Below are 23,577 nucleotides of genomic sequence, written 5' to 3' on the forward strand. Positions count from 1 at the left end.
GTGGTGACCCTGCAGAAGCAAAAGGCTAGTTAGCAACAACGGCTAGTCTCAAACATTAGACGACACAGGAGCAGCTAGCAGTTTAGCTGCGCAGCTAATCATGGTGAATGTGAAGAAGCGGAAAGGTCGAGTCGTGATTGACTCCGACTCAGAAGACAGTGCCAGTGACGACAACTTAGATCAGGTAGGTTAGCATTTTTAAGAATCAGATCACACTAGTGGCTTTTAAAGTTGTCAACTATTTGAGGGGAAGCTAACGGATGCTAATTGATTGCGCTGTGTTTTGCCTCGCTTGAACAAGCTGAAAGTGGGCCCGTCTTATTTGTCCTTTAAGAGTAAACACGTAATTTCTAACACGAATACATGTGGTTTTTCATGGAGTGTTTCTCAAAGGCATTTCGAGAAGCAGAAAGTGTTTTGAGTCCATGCAGCGACTTACAACGTTATGTCAGCGAAAGATTACCTTTTCGTGCTAGCAACTGCAGTAAATGTTGCTACGAAAATGCCGCGCCGCGGGCCTCCGACTGATTTTTGAGTCGAAAGCTGTTCTGCCACTCTTTTACGCTTTTGGAGGAATTGTTTAACTCGTAGACAAAACGAGAATGGGATGTGTTTGCAGAAACGGAGGAGGTAGTAGAGCCGCATTTGATTTAGCTTGAACCTTATCTCCTGACTGACGTCATGGGCTCAGATCTGAAGTTGTTGATAAACAAGTGCGTGTAGTATAACAAGACAGTCTGAATGACTGCATTCAGAGCTGATCTAATAACTTATATTACAGTTAAATTCATATAATAGCCAAGTAGTGGTACCTTATGGAAGTAGAAATCATCCCAGCAACAATAACATGAAATCAATTGAATAAGCTCTGTTACTTCACCAATAACACATCTTCAATGTCATTTTTTTGTCATGAACATAGCAGTGATGATAAAATAATCCAATGTTTATTTTACAGCTCGAATTCAACTGAGATTATGTTTAAATTTTTGTAATATAGAATATATATATATATATATATATATATATATATATATATATATATATATATATATATATATATATATGAACCCATTGCTCAGATTTGGTCATGTTTGGGATTTATATAACTAATTTACAAATGTTGTGAATCTTCACGCATCATGAGGCCATTAAGTGCTGCAGCTGTTATTGTCATGTCATTTTAGTCAACAGTAGTCTAAAAAAATATGTGTTCTTTCTGTTAGTTTAATTGTAGTGATACCCATTTTATTCATGTTGTGCTCCCAGTGCATCAGTCTTCAGCGTGCTGGGTAATCTTTAAACCCATCAATATGTTCAAGGAGATGCTTTGGTGTTTTGATTTTGCACCTACACACAGTTCTTAGGATATTACAAGTAGGGATGCACCTATCCACTTTTTGGGAGATCTGATACAGATATCTGAAATTTGGATATCTGCAGATACCAATATTTGCCAATACCAAAACTGTTTATGTGAACATTATTGTTACTATTGTCATTATTGCCATTATAACTGTGTAGGATCTAATTAGGTTGTAATAAATTACCCATCCTTTTTTTAATGTACCTCACTAATGCAAATATAATAACATTACAGATCTAACAATTTCAGCAAGTTCTATTTTGATTTGGCACATTTTACCCAAATACAGCTTTGATTTTGATTTTGAAACAAAAATCTTGCTTTTAGTGTAACAAAAAATGTCACATTCAAGGTATTTATTTATTTTAAAACATGTCCAAAGCATGTCATCAAACACATCTGCGCTGGCTTGACGAGTGTGATATAGGGAATGGGTTGTGGTATCGGTACACTTTTATTAATACTAAGTACGAGTACATGCACATGGTATTGAGCCGATAGCGATATTGGTGCATCCGTAATTACAAGTCAAGCAAGTTTAGATCTTAAGCTGGTGGGCACCCGATGACAGTTAAACCAAGACAACACCCAGTTGTGAATGGTCACCCACGACTTGGCAAAAACAGAATTTTAACATGAAGCGAGTGGTTGTAAATGTGGATTGTCTTTGTCATCAATGCAGCTTTCATTTCTGTTAAAGAGGTGAAAGATGGTCACTAAAGACCACAAATAACCTACAAATAAGCACAGAGGTGTTTAGTTGTAGGCTACTTTCCATATTCTTATAGTATAAGGGGACCCAGTCTAATAATATTGCTCATCCATTCAAGTTGGCCCTTAAATGTCGAGACAACTTCTGCTCATGCCACAATCAGCTGTCCATTGGAGCCTCCCTCTTTTTTGTTCTATTTTAACAGATCTATGTCCTCCTATAAGCTTGAATGAAACATAGCTTTATTGTACTGTGCTGAATTGGTTACATGGTGGTGGGTTCCATTTCATCTTACATGTATTTACCAATATTTACACCTGTACTTAAAAATATCAACTAAAGATGGACTTTCCCAAGACTTTTTGATTCAAATTTTTATTTTCATAAAACAACATGTTTTGTGTCATTAGTTGATTTGATTTTGTTTCCGAATCACATCATTGTATTGTCATTTTAGGAGCTGTTGTCTTTGGCAAAGAGGAAGAGGGTTGATTCAGGTGAGCAGGAAGAACCTGTTAACAAACCAGCAGCTTCTACAGACTCTGAGACTTCTGATAGTGATGATGAGGTAAGGCCGTCTTGTGTGATCTCGCCTCAGTTTTGGACATGTAAGCCTCTAATGGATGACCATTCCCAGCAACTTTATTCACATAAAAAGAATAATATCTCTCTCCTTGATTGTCACTTTTTAGTGGACGGTGGGCGGCACCAAAGGCAAAAAGAAGGTTAAACAGGGGAAAGGTACTGAAAAGAAGAGTGCTACAAAGAAGAAGGTTAATAAAGCAACAGCATCTGGCAGCTCAGATGGCGATAGCTCTGCAGACAGCTCAGCTCCAGAGGAGGGTACGTGTTCTTGTATTGTTCATTAAGAAAATATACTCACTTTGCAAAATGAGGCTTCTTTTGAAACATCCTCAAAGAGCAACAAATTAAACCAAGGTATGTTAAAAAATGCATTTGTTACAAACATGTTAAAAAATGCAGCCGTTAGATTAATAATAAAACAGGCCCGTACACAAGACTGAAGGTTTCATTGAACCTTACGCAGAAAGCAAAATAGTCCAAACATGCATTTACCTGTAGATTACACATCACCATGGTGCCTGTCTGGGGGTATTTTAGGTGGATGGGATTACATGACTCACTCATTCATTCCCTTTATCCCAGGTGGCACACTGCAGAGTATCTAAGCTGTTGTTTATTAATGCATTTTCCTGTTTTACACTGGTCTGGTCAGTGATGGAAAACTTTTTTTCAGTCAAAATTGGGGCCCAGAATTAAATTGGCAATAATATGTCAGAAAATTACATTTTCCCACTTTTAATTCCTAATCAGTGATATTTGCCATTTAAATGAATATATTACTGGCCAGTTGTAAATATATATATATATATATATATATATATATATATATATATATATATATAATTTTTTCTTTTTTTTTACAGATATTTCAATTTATGTTTTATGTTAGATTTGTATGTATAATGCTGATATAATCTGTTTATAAGAATTTAAGTCCTGGCTGATTTGGCAGAAAATCACTGAGCACATTTTTTTTAAAAGAAATCTCAAAAACAATACAAATTTACTAAACTAACATTGTTTTAGGCCTTTGTTTGGTTTATATGCATTTTTACCATTGTTATTAGCAAGTACAATTAATTAATCTTGTTAGTTGTTTGTTTTCAGCAGCTTTGAGAAGGAGTGTTAATGTCTAATTTCAGGTGAGGTGTCGGATTCAGAGAGCAACAGCTCATCTTCCAGCTCCGACTCGGACTCGTCCGAGGACGAGGTGTTTAGGGACGGTTATGATGATGACCTGATGGGTGATGCTGAGGACAGAGCACGTCTGGAGCAAATGACAGAAAAAGAAAGAGAACAGGAGCTGTTCAACAGAATTGAGAAGAGAGAGGTCCTAAAGAGACGGTGAGAGAAAATAATGCGGGAGTAAAAATGCTCTTCTTTTTTTTTTTTTTTTTTTTTTTTTTTTTTAATCTGTCCCTACTTGTTTCTCTTTTTTGTTTATTTGTCAAACAAATAAAGATTATTGAGGTTTCTTAAAAAACAAAAAGCCATAAACTATCACTATCATATTTTTTTTTATCTTCAGATTTAACATTTTCTTGAACTTTTAGCATTTTCTTCTTTTTTTAAAGCCTAAAACAAACTTGCAGTTAAAGTCAGAACTATTTATCATGCAGGGAGGTTGTTCAGCGTGGCTGTAAGAGTCAGTGTTTTGTCATTTAAACTCCTGTTTGTCTTTAAAGGTTTGAAATTAAGAAGAAACTAAAGACGGCAAAGAAGAAAGAAAAGGAGGAAAAGAAAAAGAAGCAAGAAGAAGAGCAAGAAAAAAGGAAGCAATCTCAGGTTCAAGACATTCAAGTGGTGGGTTTAGTTTCCCTTGCATTTAAAAACCTTTTTTAATTCCATGACAGGCGGTCCTTAGGTTACACAGTTGTTGACTTATGTCATTTGGACTTTACAATGCTCAATTAAATAGAAGAAGAAAAAAAAAATAGAGCAAGTTTCGGAGTTACTGGGTTTTGTAATAGCTCTTACCATGCGTGACGTGGAGGCGGAGACGATGCCTCAGTGTGTGGATATTTAGTTTATTTGAATTGAAATGTCTGTTTTTATTGCCTGTACTGTTTTTTCCATGAATATTATGTAAAATATGTGTATTTAGATTGTTATTTAGGCATTAAGGGTGTTTTAAGGGGGTACTGGTATTTAAGGGTAAAAATCTGACTTGCATGGAATTTCAGGTTACACTGTGGCGTGGGAACACAACTCGTTCATAAACTGAGGACCGCATGTATTATAATATTCACTACTAAGAGTTAAGCCGGGTATTGAGGGACATAAAATATCAGGGAGGAATTTACCTGTAGACAAACTCTATAATATCTCTGTTTCTAGGTCATGTCCCATAACAAAGAAAGACGATCCAAACGGGATGAGAAGCTGGACAAAAAGTCTCAGGCTATGGAGGAACTAAAAGCTGAACGTGAGAAGAAGAAAAACAAAACGGGTAAGTGTACTTTTACCTCTTGGTGACTTTTTGATGAGTTTGGTCAGCTGAAAAAAACCCCCACCTTTCATCTCTTCGCAGCTGAATTGCTGGCCAAGCGAGAACCGCTGAAGACAAGCGAAGTTTACTCTGATGACGAGGAAGAAGAGGAGGAAGATGACGACAAGTCATCAGTCAAAAGTGACCGGAGTTCACGTTCGTCGTCTTATGATGATGACGAGTTAGTATTTCAAGCTGGGCCTTCATCTTAGCATCAGTCTTTTCTCAGAGTTTTGAGTAATTTCTTGAACTATATCCTGCCCACAGAAAAGAGGAGACGCCGCCAAAGTCGCAGCCCGTTTCACTACCAGAAGAACTCAACCGGGTCCGGCTGTCCAGACACAAGCTGGAGCGCTGGTGCCACATGCCTTTCTTTGCAAAGACTGTCACTGGCTGCTTTGTTAGGATAGGAATTGGTAACAGCAGCAGCAAACCAGTTTACAGGGTGAGCAGTATTTTCCAGGACTGAACAACAGTATTCCCTTATGAAGTTCTGAGAAAGTATAAGATTAACAGTGAAGGTTTCATTTTACTCCTTCTTTCCTGTTGAAAGGTTGCTGAAATAGTGGATGTAGTAGAGACGGCAAAAGTTTACCAACTTGGATCAACGCGGACAAACAAGGGCTTGCAATTAAGGTACATATATTCATAATTATGTTGATTATATTTAGATAAGTAGAAGTTTAGTAGTATGATTTCTCCTAAATGTTGACCCTTGTGTGTTGTAAATCTTCAGGCACGGTGCTGACACGCGGGTTTTCAGGCTTGAGTTTGTATCGAATCAAGAGTTCACAGAAAGTGAATTTATGAAGTGGAAAGAGGCTGTAAGTGGATTAAAAGATCTGTCATTAAAACAATGAGAAGTTGTCTGAAAGCTGCAGTTTGAGTTTTGTCTGCTGTTTTTTCTGTCCTGCAGATGATGGTCGCTGGGATGCAGGTACCAACTCTTGATGAAATTACAAAGAAGGAGCAGTCCATCAAGGAAGCCATGAACTACAAGTTTAATGACAAAGATATTGAAGATGTGAGTGTTTTCCATGACGTCTCGTGATTTCTCTGACTGTATGAACTGAAAAAAACCTCTTTTGTTTAAATGCAGATTGTTAAAGAGAAAGACAGATTCAGAAAAGCACCTCCAAATTATGCCATGAAGAAAACACAGTTACTCAAGGATAAGGTAAATCACTGTCATACATGTAATGTGTAACTTGCGCATTATCGTCTTTGCAGTCATTGGGCATCATGAGTGGCTCCCACTCTGGCCCACACATGAAATTGTCCGTCAGTGTCGTTACTTTGTACCCATAAGGCTAATAACCAGACATGTATGCCTTTTGACTGAAGGCCATGGCAGAAGAAAACGGAGATGGTGAGAGGGTAAAAGTCATCCAGGATGAGCTGAATGAGCTTGAGGAAAGGGCAGAAGCACTTGACAGACAAAGGACTAAGAACATCTCTGCCATCAGGTAAACTCTTCACTTGGTTAAGTGCTATGCAAGGCCCTATGAGTGGCCCAGTTCAGAAAATGCCAGTTTGAATGGAGTGGAAAATGAAATCAGCTGTAAAAACATGGAATATTGTGGAATTAGCTCATAAGAAGGTGTGGTCTGCTTTCTCTGCTTATGTAAGACTTTGCACAAATGAACGAAGAAAGCAGCAAGTCACCTGCTCCTGTAGGACTTGCCCCTCCCCCCAAGAGACCAACAGAAATGCAGAAGTTGTAAAGAAATGAAGAAATGCTACCCAAAAGAAGACTCTATGTAGAAAACTGATGAACGGACAGTTTGTCCTTCTCCTGCATCGGCTTATGTATCCGTCAATAGATGCGAAAACAAAAAATAGCAAAAGAAATGAAGGGTGTTGAGTTGTATTTCTGACACACAACCGGTGAAATAACAAACTGGAGTAGAAGAGGAGGAACACCATGCAGGAACTTTTAAATAAAAGGCTCCTGAAGAAGATGCAGAAGTTGAGAACCGTGTGGAAAAAAAAAAAAAAACCTTGTGATTTTATTTTTCTTCTTTTTGGAGTGTTTTTGAATGTTTGCAAATGGTGCCCAAGCACACCTAACGGGTGTCTCGACGCAGAAGCAAACTGTGCGCTGTCCACCAGTGGATGAACTAACTTAACAACTATGGCAACGTAAAAGGTGGGAGCATATGACAACATTTCAAACGCACGTCTCCATTTAGTAAGGGAGCATTAATGTGCCTTTAAAAAGTGAAAAAGCTGCCTCTGTTTTCGGTAAAGCATTACAAACAAGGAGAAGCACAGTCAGAAAACGAGAGCAGCTTTTAGGCTGACCTGAAGAACAAAATATTGGTCCATGTCTTAAAAAAACTGCAGGAGACTACTGTGTATTATTAAAGGTTTTTATGTTTTTAAGCTCAACTGGTTGAGAATATGGTTTACATAGGCTAAAAACTAGGGCTGGGCGATTCATCGGATTTTAATCTCAGTTACGATCTGGGTTTTCAATCATCATAAAAATAAAAGAGTGTGATTATTTTTCTCTCTGCAGTTTCCTCTCCTGCTGTCTTCAGCTGCTAATCGAGCGTCTCTGGCGTTGCAGCGCTGTGCTGTAAACTCCTCCCACAACTGCTTTGGTTTCATTCAGTCACTGCTGACAACTTGGCGACTTTCTTGCTAAATCTGGGAACTTTTTTTGTTAAAAGCGACTACCAACAAATCTAGCGACTTTTACTGGAGTTATTAAAGCCTATTCTGGTGTTTTGTCGACTGACTTGAAGGCACATATTGTTCTGCAGTCACTGTAACGGACGGGCAGCGGGATCCTCTCCCGCCCTAAAGCACTCCCAGGCGGCCAGTCTGTCGGCTCCGGCTGCAGGTCACTGTAGAATAACTGCAGTAGTTTGTGGAAGTTCACTGCAACATAGTTTATACCGTTGTCAGTGAGAACTGGCTGCATTATTTTCGTATACATTGTTTGAAGTCACTGTAATGTTACGTGGCGTTACCATAGCAACGCGTTAACCAGCTGGTTCAGATCAGCCGTCTTTTAACAGGTGAATGAGAGAAACGCGCTGCAGCCTGACAGCGGTTGTTTGGCACAAACAACGTAACATAGTTCCTATATAAGCGGTAAAAGCGGATTAAACAACTCTGAACCGTACATTAGACGGTTATAATGCGCGACACGGAGTCAAGAACACCACGATGTGCAGCGTTGTTTAAAAATACTGGATAATTGTGTTAAATAATCGAGATCTCAATTTCAGTCAAAACAATCGTAGTATAATTTTTGTCATAATCGAGCAGCCCTACTACAAACCATTACCATCAACAACCCTGGACCTCATGTCCCAGTGTCCATCAGGTTTTAGATGTTTCCCTTCAGTAACACACCTGACTTGAGTTACATGGTGCCTGAACAGCTTGTTATGTTCAGCACAAGTCTTGTTGCAGCAGGAAGCATCTAAAACCTGCAGGACACTGGCCCAAGAGGTCCAGAGTTGGTGATTGCTGGACTACAGAAACTACATCAAGTCAGTGCAGGTGGAGTAAGTGTGAGTCCTGGCATGGAAACCTTTTATGTGGTTCACCGCTGTTCAGAGAGGGTTAAAAAAAAAAAAACACAAAAAAAACCAAAACTTTTGGAAATAATAAAATGAATTGCATAGGACTCTAGGCATTTTAAACCAGGAGGTTGAGTTCATGGATGGATAAATGGTTTAACTAGTTAAAATAGGTACAGTCCATTGTGGTGTTTTCCTTTTCCCCTTGTTGTGAAACAGAAAAATTACATGTTGAGTGTGTTATGGAGACTAGAATCTCAGTTGAAATTCTCTAAATGTCAACATGCATGTCATTTAAAGCAAGGTACTTGTCATAGCAAAATACTTTTTTATAAATAACTATTTCTTTATCACTTATATTATTCCTCTGTTATCCTTTATTCAAGAACTGTTTTTGTTTCAGCTACATTAACCAGAGGAACAGAAGTTGGAACATTGTTGAATCTGAAAAGGCTCTTGTGGTGAGTGCTCAGCTTCCTCTGACACAACTTGTTGCTTGCTTATTATGCTTTTATTATATCAAGGCTGGAGAATATGTATTTGTTGGACATTTCTACTACTTAACAAATAGGGAAAACATGTATTGGGATTTTTTTTAACATCCTTCTGAAAATGCTGCAACATTTAAATATTTACCAGGAATGACGATGTTCCCCTGATATCATGTTTGCATTTCCCCCCCCTAACAGTTAACAAGCTGTGATAACAATCAATGTTAAATTACTTCGTGGTACCAAAATGAGTAAGATCTAGTGAATTTTTTTTCCATAATTAAACAATTTCTGATAATGGAAATTTTGACACCAAGTAATTTTAAGAGTAATGAAATACCTCATAATAATAACTTGAAATGACATCTGTAATGAGCACTTGTTCAGTGAAGTGTCATTAGCACGTGAAATGTTCCTGTGGAATTGTACAACTCTTCTGCTTTATCAGCTAAAAAGTTCACTTGAAGGTTATTTTGAAGGCGCACACATCAGAGAAGCTTTATCCACACAACCTCAGCTGCTTGAATGTAGGGAAGAGTTAAGAAATTAATTTAGTTTTTTGCAGTTTGAATGAATTTTAGTTTCAACATTTAGAGTTAAAAGTTTTATTATAAGAATTGTATTACCTAATGCAAAAAGTGTGTAAGTCATTACATCCTTCTAAAAATGGACTTTGGCTGGATTTATTTTATGCAATAGTTAGTTTCTGTATTAAAACATTGAGTTTTTTCAGAAAGAGTTTTCTAAATCAATTCAGACCCATTTGTCAGAGTTACATAGATCGAAGCTTCTGTAATAGTTCACAATCTTCAGAGTCAAATGTCTAAGACAAGTCTACAGTGCAGCGTTGCAGTATTATTTGTGACTTGAGCTAATAGGTACTTTGACGCAATCAAACATCTGAATAAAATTAAGGTTATTTTTGTCTGATTATCAATTGGTGTAGTATATTTGTAACAAATAAAAACCCCTAACAAACAAACAAAGCTTACTTCCAGGTACTGGTGATGACATTAGAAGATCAGGTTGAAACGGAGGCAAACAGTATATTATGCGTTTAACCCGCCTATGAATGCACTAGAGAGCAGGCGGCCATCATGTTTCATTGCCTGTGGTATAGTAGGTTGGGGTTAAAGGCCTTAATCAAGGTGGTCCTCAGTGGTTCACTTCTATTAGGGGGCTCAGACCTTGGTTCTCCAGACCCAAGGCCACCTTCGCAACCAGTAGGCCACCACTCCCCTATAACATGGAGGATATATAATGTAAAAAAATAACTAGTTTGATCTTTCTGTGCATTGTCTGACAGGCTGAAGGACAGAATGCCAAAAACCAGCAAATGGACCCATTCACACGAAGACAGTGCAAACCAACCATGGTGTCGAACGTAAGTTTTCAATAGTCATTTTATAACAGCTGTTGTATTTTATATTATTTAAGATGTTGTATGATATACAAAAGATGTTTAAAGACAGAGTATCTGTGTACAGTCTGCGAGGTGAAGTCACGTTACAGAAGCCATATGTACGCAGCACCCTAAAAAGCAGATGTATATCCATTTATGGAGTAAACTTGTGGAATGGACAAAGTGACCATTTAAAATCATGTAGGAATATTTTCCCTTTAAAAAAAAAAAAAAAAAAAAATTATAAGGAATTGTTATTGGATAAATATAAAAAAGGAAACAATTCATAATTTAATTTGTTTTAATTTTGTCCTTTGACTGAGGATTCAGTATGTAAAGGTTTGCTATATAAATGTGTTAAATAAAAGACTGTAAATAAGGAGTAGTATCAAAATAAGCCTTGGGCTTACTACTGCTCCTTCTCAAACAAGGTACATTGTTACGGACATGTGATTTTTTGTTCTTGTACTGTTTGAGATAAATAAAGAATAAATAAATAAAATAAAAATTTTATTTGGTGAATATCGATCCTAAAAAGTTTAGTTTAAAAAGAAAATCTGTAAATCTGATAGAGCTGTTGGGACTTCAGAAAGGCCCAGGCCTCTTGTATGTCAGGATCAGAGTAGCAGAATGATACGTGGTAATGAACACATTGCATCAGCAGAAAATTTATGGCATGACTCCCTGTCAGAGAATCTATCGCACATGTCATATGTCTCACACAGCTGATTCTGATCCTTTGAGTTATGTTCAGAGAAGATTTGATGCTAGCATAGGATGTCATTGCAATATTTTAACTGTTATAATATATTTATTACACCTAAATAGATTAAGGTAATCTGATTCTTATTTGTTCTTCAGGCCAGAGATCCATCAGTCCATGCAGCTATTCTTGCTCACCTAAACCAGAAATATGGTTCTGGGTCAGCAGCAGCAGAGCAAGCTAATGCAGAGAAGAACAAACTGGTGAGTGGATCACTCCCCAAATTCTCATGTTAAGATATTTAGAGAGCTTGAAGGAGATGTCTTACCAACACTTATCTGAGGCCTTCATTCCAACGTCTTGTGTTTGTTTTCTTCTTTTTTATAGGATCAAACAAACCCAAAAGATAAAGATGTCCCCAAACCAACCACTGACCTCTCAGAAGACCTGTTTAAAGTTCATGATTTTGATGTAAAGATTGACCTACAGGTTCCCAATGCAGGTGAGAATGGTTTCACTTTTATGCTTTGTTGTGCAGCTTAGACCACTGTTTTTCAACCACTGTGCCGTGAGAGATTATCGGGTGTGCCCTAAGAAATGACCCAATTTCACCTAATTGGTCTAAAAAGCAGCTCTGTTTTCATCCAAACAGGCCCCAGTGAATGATGATAAATTTCCTTCTTCCTGTGTTTATCTGATCTCTATTTAAGAGGCTTTGACAAGATGGACTTTATATTAATAATATGGACTTTAAAAAAAAACCAAAAAACATTTTGGTTCCTGGTGTGCCTTGCAATTTTTTCTATTTATTTTTTATGAAAAATAAAATGTGCCTTGGCTCAAAAAAGGTTGAAAAACACTAGCTTAAATGGTGTAGATGAACTGATGACTGTCTGTTTGTTTCATGGCAATACTGCAATGATGTAAAATTTTATTCTCATTCTGCAGAGGCAAAATCTCTGTCCGTCAGCTCAAATGCGCTGCCGGTGAAAGACGGCGCGCCCCGCAGGTCCCTTAACCTGGAGGACTATAAGAAGAGGAGAGGCCTGATATGAGATGAAGCAGATCCTCATTCAGACACCATACTGCATGTGCTGGAGGGAGAGAGAGAGAGAGTGTGTGTGTGGGTGTGAGTATGAGTATTAAGCTGAGAGAAAGTGAGCGTGTGTGCATGAATGAATGAAGATGTGCGTTTGAATGTTAATGTTAGAAACTGTTCATCCAAACGGAGGAAACACTGATGGAACAAAGGCTCAGATTTTCTCCAAGGATCTCTTTCGGAAAAAGCTTGTCCAGATGTCTGTTGTGTATTTTTGCATCATCACAGACACACTCTTGTGCTGAGGTTTTTTTTGTTTTTGTTTTTATTTTTTCTCCCCAGATTTATCCTCCCTCCCACTCTTTTAGAGTTTACTCTTTTTTTTTTTGCCTTTCCCCCCTTCCTTTAAAGGACACAGCGCTTGTGGATTATCACCTTGGACAAGGACACTATATTAGAAGACATAGGTTGTTGATGCATTTGGACCGGACATCTGATGGGGCGGACCAGCTTCTCCCAACCAACCAACAGTGAATTGGTGTTGTAAATCTTTTATCCCCTTTTAAATGTGCGATCATCTGCCCATACACTCCATCCTGAAACTAAACAGCCTCGTGCGTTTTTTCCTTTTTTGCAGAGTCTAGATGAATGTCATCTGTGACTTTGCTCATGACATGACTCTGTGTGACAAATCTGAAAAGTTCAGTACACATCACCTGGACATTTGTCACTTTTTAGGGTCTTTGAAATGATCCACTTTAAGAGGAACTCTTTTCTAGAGTTGGCTGGTTCTAAATGTTTTGCTTCATTTCAGTTGTCTCTTTTCATGGGTGTTCACGGAATAAACTCCTTTGTCCGGAAATCCCAGAACAGATTCTTCATGTTATTAATTGTGTCCATAGGTCTTGTATTGATGTGGCATGCCATGTAAATATGCATTTTTGGGTGAGTGCGGAACAAATAAAAAAAAAAAGCACTGTTTCATAACTTCTGCTTTCTTTGTAATGATCTTAACTGCTATGAGTGTTAGATTTCACATGCAGCATGATCAATTAGTTGAACTGACCTTGTTTTAAGCATTGTTCCTTAATTTTTATTATGAAGATTAAATTTCACTTCCCTGTTAAGTTGCTTGAATATGAAACGTTTCCACCCAAAACACTGGATGAGTGAAACCTTCACAAAATGATCAAATTCCTGATTTTCTTTTGCATCTTCATTATTATAAACTCCTTTTCTGCTGACAAGTAGGAGGCTTCTGATTGGCTAATTTCCAAGCAGGCATGTCCGACGGCGCTCTGTTGTGGGGTCCTTGCTTGAAGCGCTTCCTGGTCCACGTATTGAGAGAAGCTTATCGATATCCTGTTTGACGAATAATGACATTTCATCATGTTTATCCTTACGGTCTTGCTCTTTCATATTTAGTTATCAAACCGCGGAGATAGCCGGGTGACAGGAGGCATTCAGGCACTTACAAGCTGTTTTAAACGGTACGTTGGGAGATTTTCTGTAGCAGCCAGCTAGCCTGTTAGCTTTAGCTACTGTAGAGTTTATCCAGAAAACTAAGGACTGGTTTTGGTGGTTTTTGACACAACTGCTGATAACCTATGAGACTTTTTTGTTTTTAATAATTATGTGTTTAATAAGTATTTTTGTCAGAAGAATGTGGTTTCGTATAAGGGATGCTAACTTGATAGTCAGCTATAACCGTGTTAGCATTTCATCTGGGCAGAAACTCCTTTTAATACAGAATATTTTGGTTGTAATCTTACTTGAAGCTATTTTTCAGAAGTATTTTTTTGTCTTTAATATATGCTATGTAATGTCGTTTTCATAATGCTTTATAGGGTAACACTCCCAAAATTGTACTGTATCTGAAATGAGCAACCTTTTTTATCCTATTTGATTTATATGCTCTTAAAATGGCACAAAAGTGTCAATCTTTTGAAATTATAAATAGATGCCTACAATATAGATTATGTTAATTTAAAGGATATTAATGGGAAATTGTTTGTTGCACAGTAGGTATGTATGTCATGTCATGCCATGTACAGATAGTCATTTTACAGTAGTGTGTGCTTCCTGATCCACAGATGTGTCAAATATTTGCAAAAAAAAAAAAAACAAGGAAAATTTAATTGTTGAAGTCGAATTAATATTTGAAGATGCAGCTATATTTAAAGAAACGTGTTGCACACTTCCGTTGATGTCATTTTTAAATCAGAGGACAACCTGTGATCTGGCCAAATGCATTATTAGAAAAGTTTTTCTTTTCTTGTTGATGTATTGAACAACTTCATCTTGTTCGAGTGAATGCATGTAAATATTTGTGAACATTTAACATAGTTAATGCTAAACTGTAAATGATAATCCGTAGTAAAATAAGGACACTGTTTAGCCTTGTAGCAACCCCCTTTGGCCAAAATAAACTCCTTGCATACAATTCAGGCAAATTTTTAAAAGGGTTTTGTTTTTGTTTTTGTTTCTTTTCTTTTTGTTTTTCTGCTTAATGTTACAATTTCCAATGTTTCAAACTGGCTCTAATTATGGGAGGTTGCATGGTTGCAGTCCTGCATGTCTTTTTTTATTTTTTTATTTTTTTTTAACCTTTTACCGCCAGATTTCTTTGGGTGTAAAACTGGTTTTTGTTGCAAGGTTCCCTGTTGGTGTGACTTCAGCTATTTAACTAGTGCACTTAAGTAGTCACCAAAAACACTAAAATGATGTTTTATTTATACCTGAATCAAACAAACAGCTCAGCTTATGATTCTAATCTTATTTTATGGAAAGCATACATTTTCTGTGTTGAACATGATTTTTCTAATTGAAGCCAAACAGGTCAATCTTTACAGTCGCGTGCAGCCTTACTCAAATGGCTGCTCTGGTTTCCTGAATGGTTCTAAGAAAAGACTTAAAAGTTCTTGGATACCTTTTTGAGCATCAGACATCACCTCACTTTTACTGTATTTGCTGAATTTGTTCTGTCCTGGACAGAAAATTTATATAACTGACTAGATAATTTAATTAACACTTGAGCAGTCAGGAGATGATTTTAATTCTGTTTCTGGATCAAGAGACGTTCGCTTTTTTTTCCTGAAAGGCCTTCAGGAGTTCGTAAGGTCTTGGCATTGTCCCACCATTCAATAATAAAGAGAACAACAGGTCCCAGAATTAAACAGTTGACACAAGAGTGATTCTTATACTTTGTACTTTGTTATTCAGGCCACAATTCTTCTCATGTTATGGATTTGAAGAAGCAATGAATGTGAGAATTTTGTGTCCAATTTTCCACTTTAAATGCTCAGATTTATGCACAAACATCGATCATATGACCTTTAAGTTTAAGGTCTAGGTGGCCTAATCAAGTTTGGAAGGTTGTGCATGAAAATATAACATGTCGTTGTTTTGTGCTGGCCTGCAGAAGGAAGCCGGAAATACCCAAACTTGAATCTTATTTATTATGATTATTCATGTTTATAATTGACTGTAGATAATTATTAATATAGAGTCAATTTTTAAAAAATATGATAAACTGATACTAAAATTTAGCTTTTTGTGTTTTAAGTGGGCATATAAAAATGTGTTTAGATCCTAAAACTAAAAGAAAACTACAGCTCCTTTTAATGGAGCTTAAAATATTTAATTTTTTAATTCTGTTATCTTTCCAATTCTAGGACGCAAAATGTCTTGGTTTTCTGATTTGGCCGGTAAAGCCGAAGACTTCCTAAATAAAGTCGACCAAGGAGCTGCATCAGCCCTCAGTAAGAACCAGGCGAGAACATCTTCCTTTTCATCGTCTTATGACGGGCAACCTGATGTCGAAATGGAGTACAGCTCGGCAGCCTTTCAGCCGAACCCAGCTATGGCTCATGATACCTACACATCCTCTCACGATGCACCAAGTTACATCTCTGCTGCAGCTAGCAACATCAAGAGATCTAATGCAACCCTGCTGGCTGGAACAGCCAACGTGCCGAGTACCCCTTCCACTTCTGGCAGCAGTGTTCACAACTCTGCCAAGACCTCATCTAGCTTTGTGAGGCCCAAAAAGAGCGAGCAGGATGTGGATGAAGACGTGCTGTTTGACTTTCTGAACAGCTCTGAGCCTCCAGTCAGCAACAGGAGGGATTCAAGAAGGGAACTTGTGAAAGTTGCAGCACCGGTCACCGAATTTCAAACCCCAACACCCCCCGCTTCCGCTGTCCCCTCGGCCCCATCCACGCCCCCGTCTACCCGCGGTGTATCCAGGGCCTCGAGCATGAGCTCACTGTCTGCTCACAGCATCAAAACATCAGAGGAGAACTCTGCTAAAGATCAGAGTCAAGGTATGAGTCCAACTAGCAGACTGCTGCTGCACTTACAATAAGTAAATCCCTTATTTTATTTTCCACACTATATTATACTGTACTAGTCATGATCAGTGTGTTCAACTAAACCTCGAGCTGTTGAACTCAGTGTTTGAAGTTAGAAAATGGAACCTGAAGTGATGTTTTTTTATGTACTGAAAGATTTCTTTGAGCAGTGTAAAGAACTATGTCAATTCACCGTAATTGAGTAGAACTGTTACAAGAACAAACTATTCCTGTAAATAAATTATTTGACCCAGAAAATGGTTAAAACTCTGTTATTATGGCACCTTGTGAGATGTTTTTCTTTTTTTAAAAAAGAAAAATCTTTATTGGAAAATATTTTAGCTCTCCCACCATTTTTCTGTGGCATATGCTCCATTGGTTGTACGGATGAAGCAGGAGGTCAAAAAGTCATCCTGACTTTCTGCACATCTGATCTATTTTCATTTAGTGGTCGGCTAAAAAAAAAAACGACTTAGTGCATGAGCGTGCACTAAGTCGGTCATTAACAGTGCTTTTTTGTCGTGAAATGGCAACAATATTGATGCATTTAAGGAAATTTAAGAATAAAATGTCTTTTTTTGCACAGCTAAACGCCTTAAAAACAGCGAAGCAGGATTAAGTATAAACTGCCTTGGCTGCTTGACAATATTTCATGCAGAAGATGAAAGTGAGAGAGCTTTACCTACAATCTAAATCTGCAATCAGGTGTCTGCAGCCTGTTGGTCTTCAACCCGTCTCTCCTGGCTGCAGAGCGAAGTAGACTGTAATTCTAGTTTGACAGATTCACTTGCAGACTTGAGCATATGTCTGATTTCTGGTGAGAAATGAACAAACAATTGTTGCTGAAAAGTAACAAGAGGAGATATTCAGAACTTCTGTGGAAGTCTGTGCTTTGCAAACTTTCTTTACAGAAACAGATCAAATCCTAAACTCCAGAAACTCTCCAGGTTTTTAGTAAGGTTTGGAAAGCTGTTCAGAAAGAAGAATACAAATGAATCATTTATTAAAATTCAGAGCATCTTGACTTAAAAAAAAAGTTAAAGAGTTCAGAAAATTAGAAATTGGAATTTTGTGTAGCTGTCTGAACTTATGTTATTTTCTTTCATCATAACATATTTTCTCATAACATACGAAAGGTTCTGTTTATTCAGTGTTTTTTTTTTTGTTTTTTTAAGGAATCAGGCGTTTTGTGTCTCAATGATGATTAGCTGGTGGGATAGGTGGATCTTTTGCTGGCATACGTTGCACACCTCTTGCCTAGATGAAATTTGACCCTGTTGATGCTTTCTTCAGTTTTTTTTTCTAGGCGGGGATGATGCATTCTAAATTCCCAGTTGCCATTGAATGTAGCATTTGCAATCTTAATTTATGCCTCCACTCACACATTACTGTTTTTATTCTCACAGTAACCATCTGCTGCATCGTTGGGTGGAGTGTGTTTTCTGCTTCCATTAGACAGCATGTCACACACACTAGTAACAAGTGTTGTATTAAAAAGTGTGTTTAAATCTTTTTTTGTGTTTTCTCTTGCCACCCACATGACTAATGTAGACACACCTGAGAGTTCAGACTCGGGCTTGGCCGCCCCTCAGGAGTCCAGCAGACAGGAGCCCCCTCCTCCGACTGAGGAACCACCACAGTCCCAGATTCTGTCCAGTCTGCGTCTGGAGAACCAGCTGCTGCGCAGCGAGGTGGCCTCCCTCAACCAGGAGATGGCTTCAGTCATTCAGAGAGCAAAAGACTTACAAGATGGTGAAAAAGAAGGCAAAATGGCACACCTTCACCTTTCTACTCCTCTCTGTCTGTTAAATCGCTTTTGCTTGTTTTTGTTTTCATGGCTGTAGAGCTGAATCAGGCGCGCTTGCGCGCAGACAGATGGAACTCAGAGCAGTCTCAGACCAACCGCACCTTACGGGAACTTCGATCACAGGTTGATGACCTCACCGAAGCGCTCTCTGCCAAAGATGGTCAACTCGCAGTCCTAAAGATCCGACTTGACGAAGCTGATCAGCTTATAAAATCCCGCAGCGCTGCATTGGAGGAGGCTCAAAATGAGAAATCAAGGTGCACTATTCTCCTTTTTTAACAATCAGATAAAGTTTTTAATCATTTGGTGTAGACAGTAGTTTTATTTATTTATTTACTTATTAGAATTATGCAAGACCACACAGAGGGTAGCAGCATGCAGACCCAAGCCCTTGAAACGATACAGGAGAGACTACGAGAAGCTGAGCAGAATGTCAGGCGAGAACAGGACAGCTATCGGCAGATGCAGGTCAACATGTCACAAACAATTTCTTCTTTATTTTTAAGTCTTGAATTTGGAAGCTGTGGGATTCATGGGTTCTCTGTTCTTGTGCAGAGTGAGTACGCCGCCCGCTTATCCAAATTAGAGGCCGAGAGGCAGACTCTCGCAGAGACTGTGACTGCAGCAGACCGACGAGCGGCAGATGAGAAGGTCAAGGTCGACGACCTCCAGCAGCAGCTGAGAAGTGCCAAAGCTGCAGCGGAGTCTGCCAAGCAGGAGCTACAAGACTACAAGCACAAAGCGTCACGCATCCTACAGGTGAGGCTTGTTCCGCTCACGGAGAAGACTTTTCTTCCTCAAACCTTTTCATGTGGAGCCGCTGTGCAGTTTGTTCATGCTTGAAATGTTTTGTAAGTCCAAAGAAAAGCTGATCAGCAGTCTGAAGGAAGGAGCTGGACTAGAAGCAGTGGAAGGCAGCGGGGCCATGGCTCTGGAGCTGGAGGAACTGCGCCATGAGAAGGAGCTGCAGAGGGAGGAGATCCAAAAACTGCAGGGCCAAGTGAGCGTGCTACGGACAGAGATACAGGTAGATGTTTCAGTTAGAAGAAAGAAATATTTATGCCACAATATCAAGTATAGTTAATTCTGTTCTGTTTCAGGGAAATAAATGTGCCGTTTTGTTCAATGTCAGGCCCTTGCCTTGCAGAAACAAATGTTTTTGTCTGATTAATTGGAACGCTCCCCATGTTAGCCCTCTGAAATTTCACTCAGGCGCCACTGAGATGTGGCAAACTCATTTTAAAAGAAGAGGTATCATCTTTCTCACAGGATTTAGAGACTCAGGCCCTGACGGAGGCTGAAGCGTGGCGGGAGCAGCAGGTCCAGTTACAGGAGCAACAGGCCTTACAGAATCGAGCTAAGCAGGAGTTGGAGGCTGAAGTGGAGCGTTACAAACAGGTAAGACATCGCAATGAGATCTAACAATGAGGATGGTCTTATTTTTTTTTAGCTGTTTTGTGTAATTTGGGATGCTTTTTGTTATTATTTCATAGGAGCTGCAGTACCTTGAGGATGAGCAGCATAGAGCTAAAACCACTCTGCAGAGCCGAATCAAAGACAGAGAAGATGAAATCCAAAAACTCAGGAATCAGGTTTGTTTCAGTGAAACGCCTCTAATTGTGTTTCTTTAGTTGTTTACCAGTTTTAAACCACTCTTAATAATACGTCGTCTTTGTGTGTATTTATTCTTCCAGCTGACCAACAAGACTCTCAGTAGCAGCAGCCAAACAGAGCTGGAGAATCGGCTCCACCAGCTGACAGAGACGCTGATCCAGAAACAGACCATGTTGGAGGCTCTGGGCACAGAAAAAAGCTCGCTGGTCTTCCAACTGGAGCGTCTGGAGCAGCAGCTGAAGAACGCCCAGGGAGGACAAAGCGGAGGGCCAGCCATCAACATGAGCGGGCTAGAAGCTCCAGGTGCCAGATGATGCCATTGCTTTTCTTTTTTTTTTTTTCAATTAGAAGTTAAAATGGAGAATTTTGAATTGATATTTTTTCCTAATACTTGTTGTGACATTGCTGTGACTGGCAGGGGCACGTCAGAGAAACACACCGGTATTCTTCAGTGACCAGGAAAGTCCAGGCGTGTATGGTAAAGTTCAAAAGGCAGCCAGTACTATAGACCGCTTCAGGTGAGCTTTCACTGATCCTGCTACTACGCTTATAATTAACCTCTTCTTGACGGGGGCAAATTTTTCGGCCCAATATCTGACATACCCAGAATAAACGGTGTTTATCTTTGTAAGATAAACACTGAAATGTAAATCACAATTTGGATATGTATTACTGTGTCATAGTAAGTCAATCTAAAACACAGTAGAAAATGTAAATGGTTATCTTCTCACAGAAAAAAACTTGCATTTCTTTCAGTAACAACCAGAGAAAAGCAGCTTGAGGCATTTGTAAAGTCATGTCTGATGAGGAGCTGTGTAAAAGTAGAGGCTTAAAAAGTTAATGTGAGCAGTTTTGCAGCTGTTTTGATCGAGGTTCTGCAGGAACGCATCAGCTGATGTTGACTATTGACATCTCTATAAATGGTCTGTCAGGAGAACTGACAGATCACTCCCAAATTCACTTTAAAAAAATTGTAAAAATCCAGAAAGAAGTGAACCACAATGTAGTATATCATAGCAAGAGTGAGTGCTTGACTCTAAAAGCTTCATTATCACCATGGAAACTAGCAAGACCTTCATGAATAGTTTCAAACGAAGTCAGATTTATAGGAGGCATGTTAGCAGAGTAATTCTTTGGAATAAAACTTTTGACCGCACAACATAAAAAGTAAGACATGATTCATAGTTTTGACCTCCAGCTAACAGAGTTTTTGTCCTGCAGTGACAACACACACATCTTTGTGTTCAGCAGAGTCTCTGCTTTCATATGCCGGCTTGTTTGTGTGCTTTGCTTCAGGTGGAGAAATTAAGGTTGATGGTGCTGCTCTCATGTTATGGTTGTATTCCCAGAAACACTACTAGGGCTGCTCAATTATGGTTAAAAAAGAATAATAATCGTGACTATAAGGGGTGGGAAAATCGAATTGAAAATTTTGAAAATTGGGATTTTTTTTGCTTCATAATTTTAAAATCGATTTTTTTTTTTTTTTTTTTTAAACAAAAACATTTTTTTTTTCAAATAAATAAAAATCCATTACAACATTTTTGTCATTTTTTTATTGTTTTTATTGATATTTTTCCTTGTCTTCTTGGGCATTATAGCATCAGAATGGTCTGGCTACTGTGTTGTTTTTCCTAATTGAAATCAAGAAAAATGACGAGCAAAAAAAAATTTTATACAAATTTTTGTCTTTTATCTACAACAGTCAGCAATATCAAAGAATTGTGAGAATTGCAATTTAAATAGAATCGGCAGAAATCATATCATCACAGCCCTAATGATTATTTTGACTAAAATGGAGATCTTGATTATTTAACACAATTATTCACTTTGGCATGTAGTCAGGGCAAGCCTGGAGTCGAACCACCAAACCACCTTTCAGATTTCAGCTGCTCTGCCTCCTGAGCTGCAGCCACCCAAGTCAGGGATGGCTTAATGTCAGAATTAACCTAAAATGTAAGAACGTACTATAACTTTACGGTCGACCTAATTAGACCATTTTGAATGCAAGTGTACAACTGTTCAGCGTTTCAGTGCAAATTGCACGACAGCGTACGGATCTCTGAGAAGGTCATTTACTCCAAATAATAAATTAATCTGAAACATGAATCGACCACTAAATGTTCTGATTAAACTACATCTTGTATCTTAACCATAGACCGTACAGTCCTCTTCATCATTCTGTTGACATTTAGACATCATCGGACCAAGACGACATCTAACTCATGACAAGTTGTTGAGACGTTGACATTTTTATTTTCTGGTGTACCCATCACGGCTACTGTTTGTTTGTTTGAAATGAATGAATTACGTGAACATTATTCTACTTAAATGTCCCACATTCATGATGTAAAATCAGCGAAGCATGAAACTGTTTACATTTTTTTTATTTTTCCATCTGAAAGCTGAGTATCTAACTTTTTGTGAGTAGCGTAATTGCTTGGGGTTGGAATTGTTCACATGGCGATAGTTGATAGTCTTTTAGGGATTTTGGTGTGCTGTGCGTTAGGATAGGTGCTTCCCATCATGTGATTGTAATCGTCAGAACTGCATGAATCTCATCTTGTCAAGAAGAGGTTAAAATGTTTTTCCAATAAAAAGAAAAACACTTCCACACCGACCAGTCCTTTCTTTTTTTTATATGACAGCATAAGACTGGGAATATTCCTGAGGCGCTATCCCATGGCCAGAATCTTTGTTATCCTCTACATGGTGAGTTTTGTTCTGATATGTTACATTAGTTGGTAAATAAAACTTTTAACTCATAAATCTTTTTATTTTTCTCCAGGCGGTGCTGCATCTGTGGGTCATGATTGTTCTTCTGACTTACACACCTGAAATGCATGGCCGTCCCAGTGGAAGATAGAAGGCTGTAAATTCGATCTTTCTCTATGGCCTCCAGTGTGAAGAAGCTGCTGGAATATAGGCTCTGGGACCAGACTTTCCCTATTTTGCACAGAAATGCTATAAACTGAAGAAAAAAAAAGTTTTTTCCCTTTATTTTGAACTGAAGGATGACAGCTGACGGCTGCGTTGGGTTTTAGAATAACAGAGTGATTATGTGTCGGCAGGTCTGAAAGGACATAAATCATCTTCTCGTCATATAATTTCAGTCCTCTGTTTTCACGAGAGATTGTATTTAACACTATGTACAAGTAAAAAATCTTTTAATAAACAAGTCTGACGAGAGAACGGGTTGGCAAATTTCTAGTAGATACGGGGTTTTGAGACCAATCAGTCTGTGTGGCAAACTGGCACAAAGGAAGATGCTGGCGTTTACTGGATGGAGAGAGTCTGTTAGATGTTATGAGTTTTCCAGTTAAATTAATTAGTCCTGGTAATTTGATTGTTTTGAATAAATTCATTTAAGTGGTAAAAAGTTGTCTGCAGGGATGATGTGTCGCTGCTTGTTCAGTACAGACTGTCAGTACCGTGCTGGAAATTCAGTAGTATTTGGTTTTGTTTCTTTCATTGAATCTTCC

General features: G+C 38.4%; 2 protein-coding genes across 2 annotated transcripts; both read left to right on the forward strand.

The window, feature by feature from the left end:
- Positions 1-35: 35 nt before the first annotated feature.
- On the forward strand, positions 36-12,771 carry rtf1 (RTF1 homolog, Paf1/RNA polymerase II complex component). Its single transcript, XM_079262145.1, has 18 exons — positions 36-184; positions 2,536-2,646; positions 2,771-2,921; positions 3,806-4,007; positions 4,349-4,466; positions 5,001-5,112; positions 5,194-5,332; positions 5,419-5,596; positions 5,705-5,787; positions 5,888-5,975; positions 6,068-6,175; positions 6,251-6,328; positions 6,496-6,617; positions 9,091-9,148; positions 10,485-10,562; positions 11,442-11,546; positions 11,671-11,785; positions 12,232-12,771. The coding sequence occupies exons 1-18, from the start codon at positions 101-103 to the stop codon at positions 12,336-12,338; spliced, it is 2,037 nt and encodes a 678-aa protein (XP_079118271.1). The 5' UTR covers positions 36-100; the 3' UTR covers positions 12,339-12,771.
- A 921-nt stretch (positions 12,772-13,692) lies between these two features.
- golga5 (golgin A5) lies at positions 13,693-23,219 on the forward strand. Its single transcript, XM_079261866.1, has 13 exons — positions 13,693-13,812; positions 15,997-16,647; positions 18,226-18,426; positions 18,519-18,738; positions 18,826-18,949; positions 19,037-19,240; positions 19,338-19,508; positions 19,751-19,879; positions 19,975-20,073; positions 20,176-20,398; positions 20,514-20,613; positions 22,744-22,807; positions 22,884-23,219. Exons 2-13 carry the CDS (start codon positions 16,005-16,007, stop codon positions 22,959-22,961), a joined length of 2,256 nt encoding a protein of 751 aa, XP_079117992.1. The 5' UTR covers positions 13,693-13,812; positions 15,997-16,004; the 3' UTR covers positions 22,962-23,219.
- The last annotated feature ends 358 nt before the right edge of the window (positions 23,220-23,577 follow it).

Source organism: Telmatherina bonti (genome assembly GCF_933228915.1).
Source record: "Telmatherina bonti genome assembly, chromosome: 22".
NCBI lineage: Eukaryota > Metazoa > Chordata > Actinopteri > Atheriniformes > Telmatherinidae > Telmatherina > Telmatherina bonti.

Excerpts from the sequence above, each read along its gene's own strand:
- rtf1 (XM_079262145.1), top strand. The coding sequence starts at position 101 with ATGGTGAATGTGAAGAAGCGGAAAGGTCGAGTCGTGATTGACTCCGAC. Across the intron at positions 6,329-6,495 it reads CACAGTTACTCAAGGATAAG|GCCATGGCAGAAGAAAACGG; the intron begins GTAAATCACTGT and ends TTTTGACTGAAG. Across the intron at positions 10,563-11,441 it reads AACCAACCATGGTGTCGAAC|GCCAGAGATCCATCAGTCCA; the intron begins GTAAGTTTTCAA and ends TTTGTTCTTCAG.
- golga5 (XM_079261866.1), top strand. The coding sequence starts at position 16,005 with ATGTCTTGGTTTTCTGATTTGGCCGGTAAAGCCGAAGACTTCCTAAAT. Across the intron at positions 19,509-19,750 it reads TGCTACGGACAGAGATACAG|GATTTAGAGACTCAGGCCCT; the intron begins GTAGATGTTTCA and ends TCTTTCTCACAG. Across the intron at positions 19,880-19,974 it reads AAGTGGAGCGTTACAAACAG|GAGCTGCAGTACCTTGAGGA; the intron begins GTAAGACATCGC and ends ATTATTTCATAG.